At 39.8% G+C, this 14,716-nt stretch overlaps 1 protein-coding gene across 4 annotated transcripts in view; it reads left to right on the top strand.

The window, feature by feature from the left end:
- The window catches only part of TTLL5 (tubulin tyrosine ligase like 5), a 137,976-nt gene extending 123,260 nt beyond the window's left edge, over positions 1-14,716 (top strand). For 3 of the 4 annotated variants that reach the window (XR_004082625.1, XM_031064178.1, XM_031064183.1), the window contains one exon: positions 8,178-14,716. Coding sequence is in view for 2 of the 4 variants with exons in the window: in XM_031064178.1 (XP_030920038.1) it covers positions 8,178-8,188 (11 nt within the window). In the remaining 2 variants the exon portion in view is untranslated. The remainder of the gene's footprint in view (positions 1-8,177) is intronic. The other variant, XR_004082624.1, reaches the window with a different exon arrangement.

The raw sequence follows: 14,716 nt of genomic DNA, 5'->3' as shown, positions 1-14,716 counted from the left end.
GATGGTATGCAACAGACAGAGTTGGAGGAATAATAGAGGCTAGATAACAACTGTGAAATTCAGGGTAGTCACTCCTCTGTGAATACTTGTAATCCAGTGAGAATTGAGAACTTCAGCTCATGTTTCCTTCTGTAGAACTGGTCTAGCTGCATTGTGCTAAACTACCCTCTCTGAAGCTGAAAAAAGGGTTAGGCTGCTATTTAACTGAGAGTATCAGGGCTTAGGTAAAACCCAGGTTTGGCTAGGGGTAGGCTCGTACAGCCATGGTGGGTGGGTCACTCAAAGCTTCCTGCTGCTGAAAGAGACCCATAGCTCCAAGAACAGGGCTAAATGTTACCGTGATTAAACTAACTAGAGCAAAATGTTTGTTCTTTGAAACTGGGGAATGATATTTTCTTCAGCTTTGCACCAAGCTACTGGTATGTGTCAGAGGCTGTTGTGCCCAGTTTGTGTCTCAGAAACTACTCTGCAGTAGTAGTCCTTGCTGCAGGAACAGATGTTTTTCTTCTTCACTCTCTCCATTCATTGCTTACACTAGGGCCCCAATTTCCCCTCAGCAGCAGTTTACTTGGGGTTACTGTTTCACATGTATTTAGTATCTTAGATACCAACTGGAGAGGTTGGACACACAAGTCATAAAGCAAATCACAGAATAAACTGCAAGCATTTAAAGATAGAAGGCTGTGAAAAACTGCAGATATAAAAGAGGAACGAGGCAGAACCTGTGTATAAACACATACACACAGATGATCAGAAATGTCTTGAGAAGCTTGAATAGGCCTTCTGCTCTAACAGCCCATCTGAGAATAGTTATGGGGCTCTGTGAAGAAGCATAAAAGTGTCACGAGTGATCTTACCTCAAGCCAGGATGTTGCTCAATGGAAGAGAGAATCTGGCAGTATGGAAACTTTTAACTAGACTGTCCAGAAGACAGTTCACTAATGGTTAGTGCTGCAACTGTAAAGTAGCAGCTGTAGACACTGTTGTGCAGTTGGCTCAGGCTCTTGAGAACAGATCCTTTGAAATAAAAGGGAAAATAAAAGTCAGCATTTCTGCAAGGTAGCTCAGGATCCTGAAACAAACCATCACTACAATGAAAGTAGCCTCATCCTAATTTCACAGAGGCAGAAGTTGTGGGAGATGTCTGTCACTGGTGTAATGAGAGAGAAGGCAGAGAGCCTCATGACTCTATACAGACAGGAATCTAAATTTGAAAGATAGCAAATGGGGGTTATTTGCAGTGTCTGAAGAGACAGGTTCTTAGCAAAATTTGTGGAAGTTTAGCAGGGTTTATTCTCATAAAGAAATACTAAGAATTACTACCTCTAGGGAACATTTAAATTGCTGTGACCTGAGTTTTCACTGAAGACCCAGCTGCTAGTGGGTTTCTGAAAATAGAGCCATTATCACATTGCTTTTTTTATTCTGTGTTACTTTGAGGGTCCCTCAGCATGACATTGATTGTTTCCTGTTTTGTGGAATTCAGCAATTCAGTTAGTATTATTGAAGGAGGGTGATTTTGAATTAAGGAACCGGTTCTCTTTTCAAAGTCTTCTTCAGAGTATAGCTTGCTGAGTAACAGCTAAGATAAGTACTGTAGCTCTTTGTTCAGGTCCAGGTTGTCTTTAGGAACCTGTGCTTGGTATATGGGGGCTGTGCTTGACTTCAGATGATGGTCAGGCTGGTCATTTTTGTTTTACTATATATTTTAGGAATATAAGATGTATGGAGGCATTTTGCCATGTTTTGCTGGTTTATTTTCCTTTCTTCTCTAGTGGCATTAGATAAATAGTGTGTGAATTTGTTTTCTCCAGAAAGTGAAGGTCTAGAAAAAAAAAGTCATTTTTCCACCAGAATTTAGCTTTTGAACAAGCTGGCAAGAAATACCAACGAATTTTTGTAGTTATGTGTCGTTCTCAAAATTCGAAATTGTTTCTATTGATTGTTTTTCATTTTTGAAAATACTAACACAGAGGAGGTTTTGGGGAGACCAGAGGATGAAGAGCACTTTATGAAAATATAGCAGCATAGTCCCAAGCAGCTTCTCTGTTCCTGAATTGGACTCTTGTCTGCAAGAGTCTGGAGATAGGAACAGTCTGAAAGTATAGTTAACCCCTCAGTGCAGCTGTAGAGTAGATGCTCAAGTTGATTTTATTTGGTTTGGTTTGATATGCAAAGGTTAACAGCAACTGTTGAGTTGCTGTATGAATGACACCTGTATTCTTTAGGCTTTAGTCCTTCATTTGCTGCCAGCTTCTTTAGAGTTTGTGACATTTTTATTTTAAAAGCTTCAGAAGACAGAACACCTCTGAGGTTCTGTTTTGCTATGACAAAAACATAAGGTACTAATAAACTATATAATTACTAACATGAATCGTTAAAACTGTGCAAGACTTGATGGCTCCAAACTTGACAGGACCTTAATCTTTCCTTTATCAGACTGATTAACAGTAATGCAGTTTTATTGTGCTGATGTTTATATTACTAGTGTCCACATAACTTTTCCACTGTATCTGCTGGGAGGAGAAAAAAACCCTTAAGAATTAGAGGTCAAAATTAATAATATGCATTTCAAGTTTGACAGTGAAGACTGCTAATTCATGCAAAGTCTTGGATGTCTACCTAGTCTGGTTGAAAACATGAGCCCAAAACTAATTTATTTGTATTTTAGTTCTCTGGAGAATACTTGAGGCAGAAAGTGAGTGTCAAAACTCAGTCTGAAACTAGGATGAAACTTCTTGAGCTAGTTGGTATAGACTGGATTATATTTCCCATGATTCTCAGTTCTGTAGCTGTGCTGGGTTGCAGGGTGATGAACAGTTGTCTGTTTATTTTAGACATTCACCTGCCCCTGTATCTGCATGAATGCCAAGTCCATAAAGTATGCAACTCTTTGAAATAAAGTGTGTTATCATCTGTAAGGGCTTAAAACTGCATCCTGAACTGCAAAGAGACTAGAAGAATATGGGGATTAATAAAATGGTTTGGATCTAATCCATGTAGAAGACAGGCTGCTGTTCTTAATTTTCTAGTGATATCCTTCTTTAGGCTAAGGTGGAGAGCAGTGTCTGAATGCCATCCAAATATGATGGGTCTGTAAGCAGTGTGGTCCAGTGTGGAGCAGTGAATGGAGCCTGCTTGTAAACCAGTGACAGTAACGAGCACTTTTGTACTCACTCTTCTCACCATCTAGCATGCTCTAGATTTTTTTCATTTTACAGAAAATCTACAAGTAGACTATTTCTGAAGTTTTTTTTTTTATCCAAGATTATTGTATGGACCTTCAAAACAAGTTCATATTGGTATATGTCTTGTTATTGGAGACCTGAAATAAGAGTTAGCATTGGAGGTGCTAAGTCTTGACTGACTGTTGCCTACCCACAGCTTGAACATTATTCTTGAAATGCAGCCTCTTTAGATTCCTTTAGCAGGTGTGCAAATATACAAGCTTCTAAATTGTCCTGGTCCAGGGAAAAAAGGGCAAGTAAACACAGCAGGCATATAAACAAGACACATACAATTACTTCATATTTTTTGCCAGATCTAAACAAACAAAAAAAAAACCATGTGGAATTTGGAGATTCTTTTATCAATGAGAATGTCTCAACTCTCTTGGAGCATAAAGGGTGGGGATGGGATGTAATATGCACTGTTACCACTGTGCATGGCCTGTGTCAGTCTTCCAGCCATTTGTTACAGTGGGGTGGAATTCCCAGCTGCCCAGCCTTGTCCAGACTTCCTCAGCTTCTGCCAGGTTCCCTGCAGCCTTGGAAAGCAGCAGATTGTTGAACACCAATGTGTTTATTTTTATGTTGTTACCACGTTCCCAGGAGGAACCTTGACTATGATTTCAGCTGGTCTCACCACACTGTCCAAATCCTTCATCAGGAGCAGCTGGGAATAGAAATCACTCAGGTTTCTACGCAGCACATTGCTGGTACACTTCCTCCTTCTCAGTAATCCTGTTAATTCCAGTCTTCATTTGCCACCCTCCTGGTTCTCTGTGTTGTTGCTGTGACTGACTGCACAAATGGTCTTCAGTTCAAAAGATGACCTTCAAATGGGCACCTCAAGTAACCTCTACCTCAGACTGCTTTGAAGACCCAGGCACAAGGTATCTTATGACACAAAAGAGAAACTTTTGATGTCACTTCATTACTTATCCTAGTCCAGGAATGGACTCATGATGAGCTCTTCCACATAAATCCTTTCAGAACCACCTGTCTGGCTGAGAAGCTCTGGGTGGATCATTGAAGAGGGAGCTCCTGTGTGATATCCAGCATTTTGCATCAAACTTTTCTGGTGCAGACTCTCGCCCTGCATGTAGTCTTTGCTAACAGCAGCTCTGTCAGTATCTCTCTGTAATGCTGTCTCCATGCAGAGAAAGGATCATTGAGAAACAGAATTAGTCCCTTTTATCATACTTCGGAAAGCTGGGCTTGAGTTGAATCCTACTATTGTGCCTCCCTTTTTGGGAGGGCAAAGAATCAGTTACAATGGAGGATATTTAGTTGCACATTTGTTCTTATAGTTATCTTCCTAAAGCCATTGTTTTCTTAATGCATCACAGAAACATCCTGAATAATTTCTCTCTTACCGTACTGACTTCCACAGTTTTATGAAGAGAGCACACAGGAAGGGAGTAAAAATAATTTCACTCCCTTCTTTACTTGATCAGTCAGTCCCATGTCAGCTAGTGACACACAAGCCTCTAGTACCAGATGGGCCTGAAGGGAAAGGAGCATGGTAAAGAGGCTTTCTTATTACCCCATTTCTTAGTACTCTTTGGAGGGACAGGGAACCATTCTCTTATGACTAACAATGAGCAAATATTGATGTTTTGAATCAGTACCTTTAAAATAGATACAAGTTATCAGCAGGACATGACTATGTTTGAGTTCTGAGAAAAGTGTATGTCAGTCTCATTAAGCCTCAGCAGAGTGTAAAGTGCTGCCAGAAGCAGCATTCCAGGCCCTTCTCAGATGATAATATCCAACTCAGCCATCGCCTCTCAGATAGAACCGAGGGTTGGTGTTCACTTCTAATCATCAGAAATGACATTTATTCTTTAACTTGTGAGATCAACCTGCCTCTCACATCTTTAATCAACCTTTTGCCTTTCTTTTGTGAAAGGAAGGGGTTTTTTCCTGTTGCTGCTGATCTTATGCCACTGAAAGGACACTCCACATCTCAGGACTCTTCCTGAGAAAGCAGGAGAAAATGGAAAGAACAGTCTTTAGAGTCAGCTTCCCTATCTAAGAGCTAGAACTCAGCTTGAATTTTAGGAGCCTTTGCTTCTGACAAACTCAGAAGCAGGATAAGTGATGATTGCAGGCAGTTGGCATTTTTGCCCGACGGGAGACTTGGGCACTGCTTGTTCTTAGTAGTGAGGTGATGGCGAGCTGCCTGTGTTTCCTTGCTGTGTTGGAAATGTCCTTCAATATCAGGTGTGCAAAGACACAGGAGAGATTATATAATATTTTGGCTGCTTCTGTCTCACATCTGGTCCTTTGGCATTAAGCTACCTATAGAGGGAATGACTTTGCCCATCCAAATTGGATTTTGTTTTAATCTGGCGTTGTTTTATTGAGGCTAAAAATAGAAGCCAAAATGTGTGTGAATAAGCTAAAATGTGTATCTGAAGTTATGAAATGAAATGTGGGGAAGAGCCAAAGAAGAGGGAGCCACAGTGAACCACGGAGTAGAGAGGTGAATAAGAGAAATCAGAAAGAAAGCTGTCATGTACAGAAGGGCATTAGCAGATGAGATGAGTGTGTGGTGTCTTTAACATGGGCAGTAGGAAGGCTCATGCTGACTTCCACTAGTCAGTGAGTCTGCTCGCTGCTTTTTTATGCAGGAGGACTTCTCTGGAATACAGTTGTATGTACTGTTCATGGCATACACATCACACTCCCCACACACACTCAGACATCCACACCTCCCCACCCCCCAAGAAAATTGTTATGGCTTGGAACTGCTGCTTTCCCTTGCCTGCCTGGTCCAACAAGTCAGGTTGAAATTGTGCCCAAAATATGGGGGAGGGAGGGCTGGCTTTCTGTTGTCAGCTGTCCTGGCTTGCCAGTGTCAGTCACCCATGGATATAAATAAACCCCATTTATTTATTGCCTTTCTTAGTTATCCTATGTATTATCAAGAGAATGCTAAGCATCATTCTAAGATCAGAAATTTACTCTGGAATAAAAAAAAAATCTGAATTTCTAGGATAATCTTAGCTTTTCAGGGAGAAAGTTCCTGCTTTCAATACTTGATTCAGGAGACTTCAGTAAAGCTGCTCAGTTCTCCCACAAATTTTCTGTGGGTAAGATGAAACAGTCCAAACTAGCTGTAAAAAATAATAGCATAGGCTCGTGACCCAGTACAGTCGCCTAGCCTTGTGCTTGTTTCTGTTTTATTCCTGCAGCTTGGAAGCACACTAGATTAGGTGCTGGTTTGTGAGCAAGGCTATGTACATCTATGCTGGGAAAGTCTATATGGCAATGAATTTTAGTGTGCAGATATCTCTTAAATGACTTCATGCAACTCCTTTGATTTTCTTGTGACTCAGAATCATGTCCATAAAAGGGAGGTAATCCTTTTCTTCCCACTGTGACTGTTCTGAGTTTTTGAGGGGCAGTCATGGGTGACATAATAGTGTGTAAACATGTGGACAGACATATGGGCAGATACTTGAGACCTCATGGCAGGCAGAGAATAAAGGAGGCTCATGCTGTTGTATGTGGTGATTCACTGCAATGACTATCACTGGAGAGAATCAACCCTTAATGTTGGCTTCTGTCACCAATGAGCTCTTTTTCTGTTCCCACTACTCAACCAGAACCTCCAAATACTCAACTGCAAGGGGGTGGAATGCTCACCAATAGCTTTGAAAAACTTCAGAGCTTTATATACATTCATATTTATGAAATTACTGAATTGGCAACAAGCTCCACTCTTGATAGGAACGTACATATTTACTTGTAGACATAGGAATGCCCCTCTCTGTTCCGAGTCCTTGAGGTACAAGAATATACAATAACTCAAGGAAGGTGATTTTAACTCAGTTTGTGAGAAAAGACAAACTGTGCAATGCATTTCTCTAGGAAAAGGAAGGCACAAACAACTTCAAAACAGAAAAATGAGGTTGAAGTTGGCTGCCTTCTCTCATGGGCCTTTGTTTCCTTAATTTCAGCATACTGCCAAGGGATACATTTCTGGACTGGTATCCCGTCTTAATGCACATGGTTTTTGGTTCCTTCTTCAGTTTTCAAACTTTCTGTGTGGTGACATAGCTGGCAATTCCACTTTCTAAACATCTTTCCAGATCCTCTGTGCTCTGTGATGTTTGGCTGTATGCTGGGCTCTCAAGGAGAGTGACTATTTTCTTTAAATATAGCAATATTTTTAATACACATCTCTCAACAAATGTCACTCATGTTTAGGAGCAAGCTGATGTGCCAAATACACAGGACAAGCTTTACCTACTAGATTAGATGTAAAATGCAAGCTGTCCAAAATAAACTTGGTACATTTCTAAGTGTTTTGGTTTTTTCTTTTTAAAGGGCTGTCTAAGGATGTTTAAGTAAAAGAAGTGAAGATGACATTGACGTTTTCCCATAATATGCCGAAATAGTAAAATGCTGCAGTATGTAGAAATCAAAACTGTTTCTTTATAATAATTGGGTGGGGGAGGGGGCTAAATTCCATATTCCCAATTTGTTTCTTTTTAAAGATCAACCTTTCACACCCTTTGCTCTCCTGCAGCAAGGTCCTCAGCATGTGTTGGAGTGGGGAAGTAGACTCCCATGCAAGCAAATGAGTAAAAGACCCAAAGAAAGAAAGAAAGCATACTGATATGGGAGAAAGATTTAGAGGAGGGTGCATGTGAAGAGATGAGTCACATGAGTCAGAAGCAAGAGTGAAGAAGGTATTCTGATGCTTGAAAGGAATACCAAGATTACTTTTTCACACAGTAGCTTACTAAGTTAGGTTTTGTTATACTGGTCTCTGATCTCATCTATTGTGGCAGAGAGGTTGTGTGGTAAGGACACCCAGGTTTCTGGTGATGCCTGAGATTTGCAGAGCAGGGCATCAGTTTTCCCTGTAAAACAGTCCTCCATGATTACTTGAAATCTTTGAGTAAAAAAACTTTGGTTTTTTTTCCCATCTTCTGCTCACAGAGAAGGATTAACACAGAACTCCAGGTGAGGAATCCCAAGAATTGCTTCAAGCAGTGGACAATGGAAGAAGCAGCAGCAGTGACTTCACGCCATCACATTCCCATATCAGGCAAAAAAGAGAGAAGAGGAGGCCTTGGTGAGAGAACAACCCACTGAAAAGAGTATCTAAACATCTGTGAAAGCAGATTGTGGTGATACACCTGCAAGCTGAGATGAATGAATGAATGTGTCTGAGAGCTTCTGCTGCTGAGTCTTTGTCCCTTCAAAGGACAGATCACTAACTGTGAGATCTTTCCTGCAGCTATTCTTCCTAAAGTCCAGGTTTGAACGTAAAGTCTCACTTGCTCAGCCATTTCAATCTGTTCTAGTCTGGTAATAGCCAAGATTCCATACTTTCATCACATGGCAACCATCAGCAGAGAAAAATATTAGAACATGTGACTGGAGATGTCTGTATTGGTTGCCATCTTGAATTTTGGCACAGAGCCATAGAAATTAACAGTTTAAATAAAGTAATTTCATTTGTTTGTTTTGGTTATAATTTCAGTTATTAATTCACACACCCAGAATATTTGCTGTTGTTATACTGGACAGGATTTTAAATCTGTCTTTATTTCACTGTAAGATACTTGTATTCTGTGTGGCTTATTTTGTATTTTGATTTGTGTTTGTTTAGACCTTGTAAACTTTTTAAATTGGCTGATGTTTTCAGACCCAGGCTTGAACCCTAAGGCCCAGGTGGCTCTTATCAGTTGCAATAGTGTCTTGGTGAAGGAGTCCAGTTAAAATTTGCCTAGAGTTATTAAAATTTGCTTGTGTTAGAAAACAATGTCAGCAGCTGGAAATTGTATTGGAGAGAAGATCCATCCATCCTTAAAATGAGCAGGAAGCAGCTTCAGCTCTGGCTCTTTGTTGGTGCCAAGTTAAAGGAAAACTCAGTATTTTGCAACTTCTGCCTTGTCCAACAGCAAGGGATGTGATTGATAGTTCTCAAAGGTAAAAAATGTTCTATTGCTTGTATCAGAGTCTTCAGAGATTGGACTCGACATCCTGTTTGATCTCTTTTCTTACTCTACTTTCCTCTGTCTTTTGTAGTTTGTATAGTCAGTGTTAAGAGATCATTCAAATATGTTGACAAGTAGATAGTGATCAACCCAGAGGACTGACAAAAGAAACTGTGTCAGAGAGGGAAGGTGTTTTCTCTTGAAATGATTATGTTCATGTTCACTCTTGAATTCCACATATTTTCTGTCACTCAAGACCAGACAAATTGTGAGAAGGTTAAATAATTATGTTCATACCTTATTAGTTTCAGCATCACTCACTTCAGGCATGAATTAATAGGACAGAACATGCATTTTTCTATTTCTGGTACACTCACTCGTGATACACTGAATACTTCACTTGTCTGAAGTGCAGCTCTCTGATACAGCTGTTCCCTTCCTTAGTTTATCTTTCATTTCCATTAGACAGTCATGATCACATTCACTTTCTTCACATTTTTGTTGGCTCATGACTAGTGAAAGTTTAGTTACAGAAGTTGTTATTTCAGACTTGTGCACATTCTTAGCAGCTGTGGGCTTCAGGACCTTAGGTCTGTCTTTTCACAGCCTACTCTCCTATGCTGGTATTGGCTGTTGCCTCAGCTTGGTCGGAGGGACTGTTTCCATGTAAGATTGAGCTTCAGTAAATAACAATTCTGTTCCTTTCTTCCTCCCAAAGGATCTGATCTTATCCTTATTCTACTGGATTTTATGTACAGGATTGAGTAGTTGTAGGATATACATCCTTATGGACCTCTCATCTCTGCTTTTGTTTTCTAGTTGGTTTGTTTGGCTTATCACAGCCACTACTGAAAATTGTAGAGAGGTCTGTAGGATAAAGGTTTAGTTAGCTCAGGAAAGGTGATTGTCTTATAGGAATCATTGTCAAAAGCAACATTCTTACATCTTTGTCAAGAAAATTACTGATTAGTGCTGGCTTATTATGAACACGGGTGAATTGTTTTGTCAGCTTTGCCAGTCTCACCCACTCATTTTGGGATAATGATTTGAACTTGGTTACAGACATTTTTCCTCAACTTCTTTGTATTGCATTTTAGATGTAGCCAACCCCCACATCTGTAACTGTAATGACTTAGTAGCAGTATATTAAATATCCTGTCTCCGAGATTTTTTAAATATTCAGGAAAATGCACAGTGCAGTCTAAGACCCTTATTTTGAAGGGATGAATTTTGTCAGGAGCAGTGAGGACTTGCATCCTTTTCCCTGAGAAGATTTTTCTCCTGCTTCTGACAAATGAAAAACAACCACCAAGGAGTATCAAGACTGATCCTTTACCTGAAGCCAAACACCTAGACCATGAATTCCTGTTTATTCTCAGGATGTGCTCAGCCAGAGTGTCAAATGACATAGCAGTATTCCTTTGTCTTGAGCATCTGCTGATCCCATCTCTGAACACAAATGCTGATACACTGGGAACACATGCAATAGACAGTCAGGAACAAATTGTGCAATTCCAGCTGCTTATTTTTCCACCCCCTGTATTCTTCAGCCTGGAGTCCGTATGTCTGTGCATGGTGGGTACTGTGTACTGAAGGGTAACATGTATTTTGTCTCTTTGCAGCTCTGCTACGTCCATGTCTGTCCCTTTCCATAAGCCTCTTAGTGCTGCAGTTAAGAGATTCAGTGGGGAAGCACAGAACTGTTTCCCACCCATCTTGGGAGAGAAGGCCTTTTACAGGAAGTGTTTTCTACTACAAGGGAGGGAAGTAGAATAGCAAACCATTTTGGATATATAATAGTTGCACAAGGAGAGTACAGGTATGTGTTCCTCAAGTGTGGTTTATTTTTTCTCTGTATTCATCAATGGTTCCATCAGAAGTGTCCTTCTTCACTGCAAGACAATTACTAATAGAAATCCCGAACAGTCATTCAGTGGTGACAGTGAAAAATGTTACCAAAGGATCCCCCTCTTCTGTGATGTTTGTATCACTTCTGACTTACAAAGCCTGTTCTAGTGACAGAGAATCAGGCTTGAAAGCAGTAATGTGCACATCAGAGTCCTGGGGGCTGAGCTAATGACGAGTTCATACAGCATTTGTGCTGTGTTTAGGTGATGAGCGTACCATGACATAAAAATTAAGGGCAGGGTTATTAAATTCTCTTCCTTTCCAGAAGAGCTGACCTGTGCTCAGTTTGTGAAATATCAAGTTTCTTTTTCACATGTTTTATCTTGACTTTTAAAACAGCCTCACAAGACATGTGAGTGCCATCAATGGGAAGATAATGTTCTGACCCTAGACGAACCACTTAGTCTTGGATGCCAACAAGATAAACTGAAATTTCTATTCTCAAAACTAGGTATGTTTTTGGACAATCATGATTTCTTGGAAATGCTCCTTACTATGATGCCTGCAAGGTCAACAGATGTATCTCTAATACTGTTCCACATTGTGGAAGGAAGTTTTGGTGTCAAGACCTTTGTTTACTAGTAGGAATCTCAGTGCTGTGCCTTTTCCTCATAACAGATACTCTCCATTTGCATGGAGTTGAATAGCTGGCAGTGCTAGACCATTCCTCTTTACCTGAGGAGCTCATTGATGTACAGATGGCTTAACATAACAGACTTGGATTCTCAGCGTGCATTCTCTAAGACCTGTACCGTGTACTAATACAACACTTCCCATAATTTTGGATTATTTGCTGGCAACAAAAGTAGTCTGTCTCCCTTTTTTTTTTTAAGATTTTTTTAAGATTACTTGATAAAACTGCCAAAGACTTTTTACCTCAGTCAGTTCTATATTTGCTGATAACCCTGGGCTCATTGTTTGAATCTGAATGGGTTATTTGCTGGTGCATAGTTGGATTTTTTTGGTTGCAGTGAGTGGTTGATTGATCGTCTTCAAATTATTTCCTTTCTGAACACATTATTCTCATGGTTCTGTCATAAGTTTCTTCCAAAAGAAGCTTCTGAGCTTTACTTAAATCTGGGGCTGGGCTTTTTTTTTCTTCTAGAACCTCATGTTTCTAGAGCTGAGACATCCTTGACATCAGGAGAACCTTATTTTACTTTACAGAACTGAGATTGCTTATACCAACAGTTTAACATTCATAGTTTTCTTCATGCAGAAAGTGATTAATTGGAAAAGAGATGTAAGGGAGAAGTTGAAAAAGGAGCAGTAGTTCACAATCATGCCCATTAGAAGTAGGAGCATCAAATGAAACTAACAGGTGCAAGTTTCAAAGAAAAAAAAATAAAGTGGGGGGAGATAGCAACTTTTTTTACACAGTATATACTTGACCTATGGAATTTCTTGTTACAAGATGTGAATACAAAAAAAAGAGTATGTGGTTTGAAAAGACAAGTAGACAAATCCATGAAAAAGTAATCTGGCAGGGCATATGAAATATTAACACTGGAAAACAGGAAGTTTCTAAGATTTTTCAAATTACTATTCTGGGGAAATCTCACAATGGGCTGTTCTAGTTTTTAACTTGTGCATCAGGCATGGGCTGTTGACCTCTGTCCAACAAGGGCTAAGCTAGATGGTCTTGCAGTCTGACTTTGTATGGGTTTTTTATTTTGACAGTTGCAGTACAGACTACTAGAACAGCCAGGACAAAGTTACTTTTCTGATAATGGCATGTTCCACCAGAATTCATCCTGTGGTCCTTGAGTTTTCTCAAGAAAAGTGTCTGTTGCTGACATATGCCAAGTTGTCACATGCAACTTGTGTATGCTTTCACCTGGGTGGGCACTATATATTGCAGAGGCTTTCAGAAACTTTTAAAAGCACATAAGGGACACTGAGATCCACCTCTAGACAAACAGGGATTTTGGAGGAAAGTAGGCTGCTATATGGAAGTCATCCATAATACAATCCTTGTGAATGGTTAATTATGTAAATATGGAAAAAAACCCTTTCCATTAACTGAAGTTTTAAAGTTATGCTATTCATACACATTTTGCTTCTTGCTGTCTTTGTTTTCCAAAGAGCTCGAGTACAGAGCACCTTCAAGGTGAATGTGCACAACCACGGCATGTCTTAAGGAGCCTGGTAACTTGTTTCTTCCCACTGTAGAACACTGCTGTCCTTTTCCAAAGAATGAAGTTTCCCTGCTGACTTAGAGATGAGTTGTTGGGAAATGCAGACTGATCTCAAAATTGTTGGATTCTGAGTCTTCCTCTGCACTTGTAATGCAAGAAGACAACTCCACTGAACTGAAGGTGACAAGTAACCCCAAGTCTGCCCTGAGGAGTCTGCTCTATTAACTTACCAAAAAAGGATTTTATTGGCCCTCATTGAAAAGGAGTTTTCACTGCTGTTTTGAATTAAAAGGAAAGAATCACTGATCACTGTGGAGACCCTGGTATGAAGTCTTTGCCAGTGGTATTCAGTGAATCATAGTGGTTCCCAAGGGAAAAGACTGTACTTACCAAGGCCTCTTCTCCACAAGTCCACCCCTACAGCACAGACAGTGAGCTTGAGAAATCTTCTATTATTTGAAAAGAAGTGGCTTCTTTATCTGACCTATCAGACAAATCAAATTTGCCTTAAAAAGACGAAAGTGGATGCAATTATTAAGGATTATGGGGCTGTTAAAGATGCGTCTTTCATTAACAAAATTTTTATCATTTTTTTGGGGCAGGTGAAAGAGGTGCTGGTATCTCTAAAAGCAATTTCAACGCTGTATTTTGACATTTTGCCTCCTGCTGTTCTGGGATGGGCAACAGAAGACAACTCCAGAACATTAATTCAATTTGGTGCCCCTGCAAGAATATTTTATAAAATCTTATTTCACCATAATTATGGTAATGGGTAGTCTCCTTCCCCCACACAAAGGGGAGACAAGTTACAGTACTCAGTTATGTTCTAAAGTCATAAAATCTTCCCCAAAAATATTTTGGGGTTGTTGAGCTGATCCCTATATCTTGAGTATTATCATGTCAAAAATCAGGAGGGAATCTTTGAAAAGTTTCTGTACTGACAAGTCAAACTGCTTGACTGTCATCACTTCCTCATTCTACTATAAAACTGTTTTTTTCTGAGTCTAGGGAAGAAAAATGGCAAGGGATTTTTTCCCACACTGTTTCCAGTAATTATTGTATAGGATTTACTTCATGATTTTCATGTGGTTTTGCCTTATTTATATGATCTTCTGAAAAAGTTGTGCTGTGTCAGATATATTTAATACACCTAGGATGTCTTAATACACCATTCTTCAAGGTGCAGATGGAGAGCTGTGAATCTGCTGGGAAGTTTTAGGCATCCCACTGGTGCCAGTACTTACATTACTAATGCTTCCAGTTGTATGATGCTTCTCCCATTCAATTTGGGCTTGTCTTCCTTCCTGAAAGTGTTTTTTCTACTACTTCTAATTCCAGAAATTCTATGTGGAATCCACTTTGTCTGTGATATCAGCCTAGATTTGTTTTTCCTTATACACAGACTTACAGAACTCATGTCTTCATATCTGTAGTAAAACTTTCTTTTGACGTTATCTAGGAATAAAGATTGGTGGCTCCCTCTGCCAAA

This window comes from Geospiza fortis, unplaced genomic scaffold, assembly GCF_000277835.1.
Source record: "Geospiza fortis unplaced genomic scaffold, GeoFor_1.0 scaffold54, whole genome shotgun sequence".
In the NCBI taxonomy this organism is placed as follows: domain Eukaryota; kingdom Metazoa; phylum Chordata; class Aves; order Passeriformes; family Thraupidae; genus Geospiza; species Geospiza fortis.
This window is presented reverse-complemented; position numbering and strand designations above follow the sequence as displayed.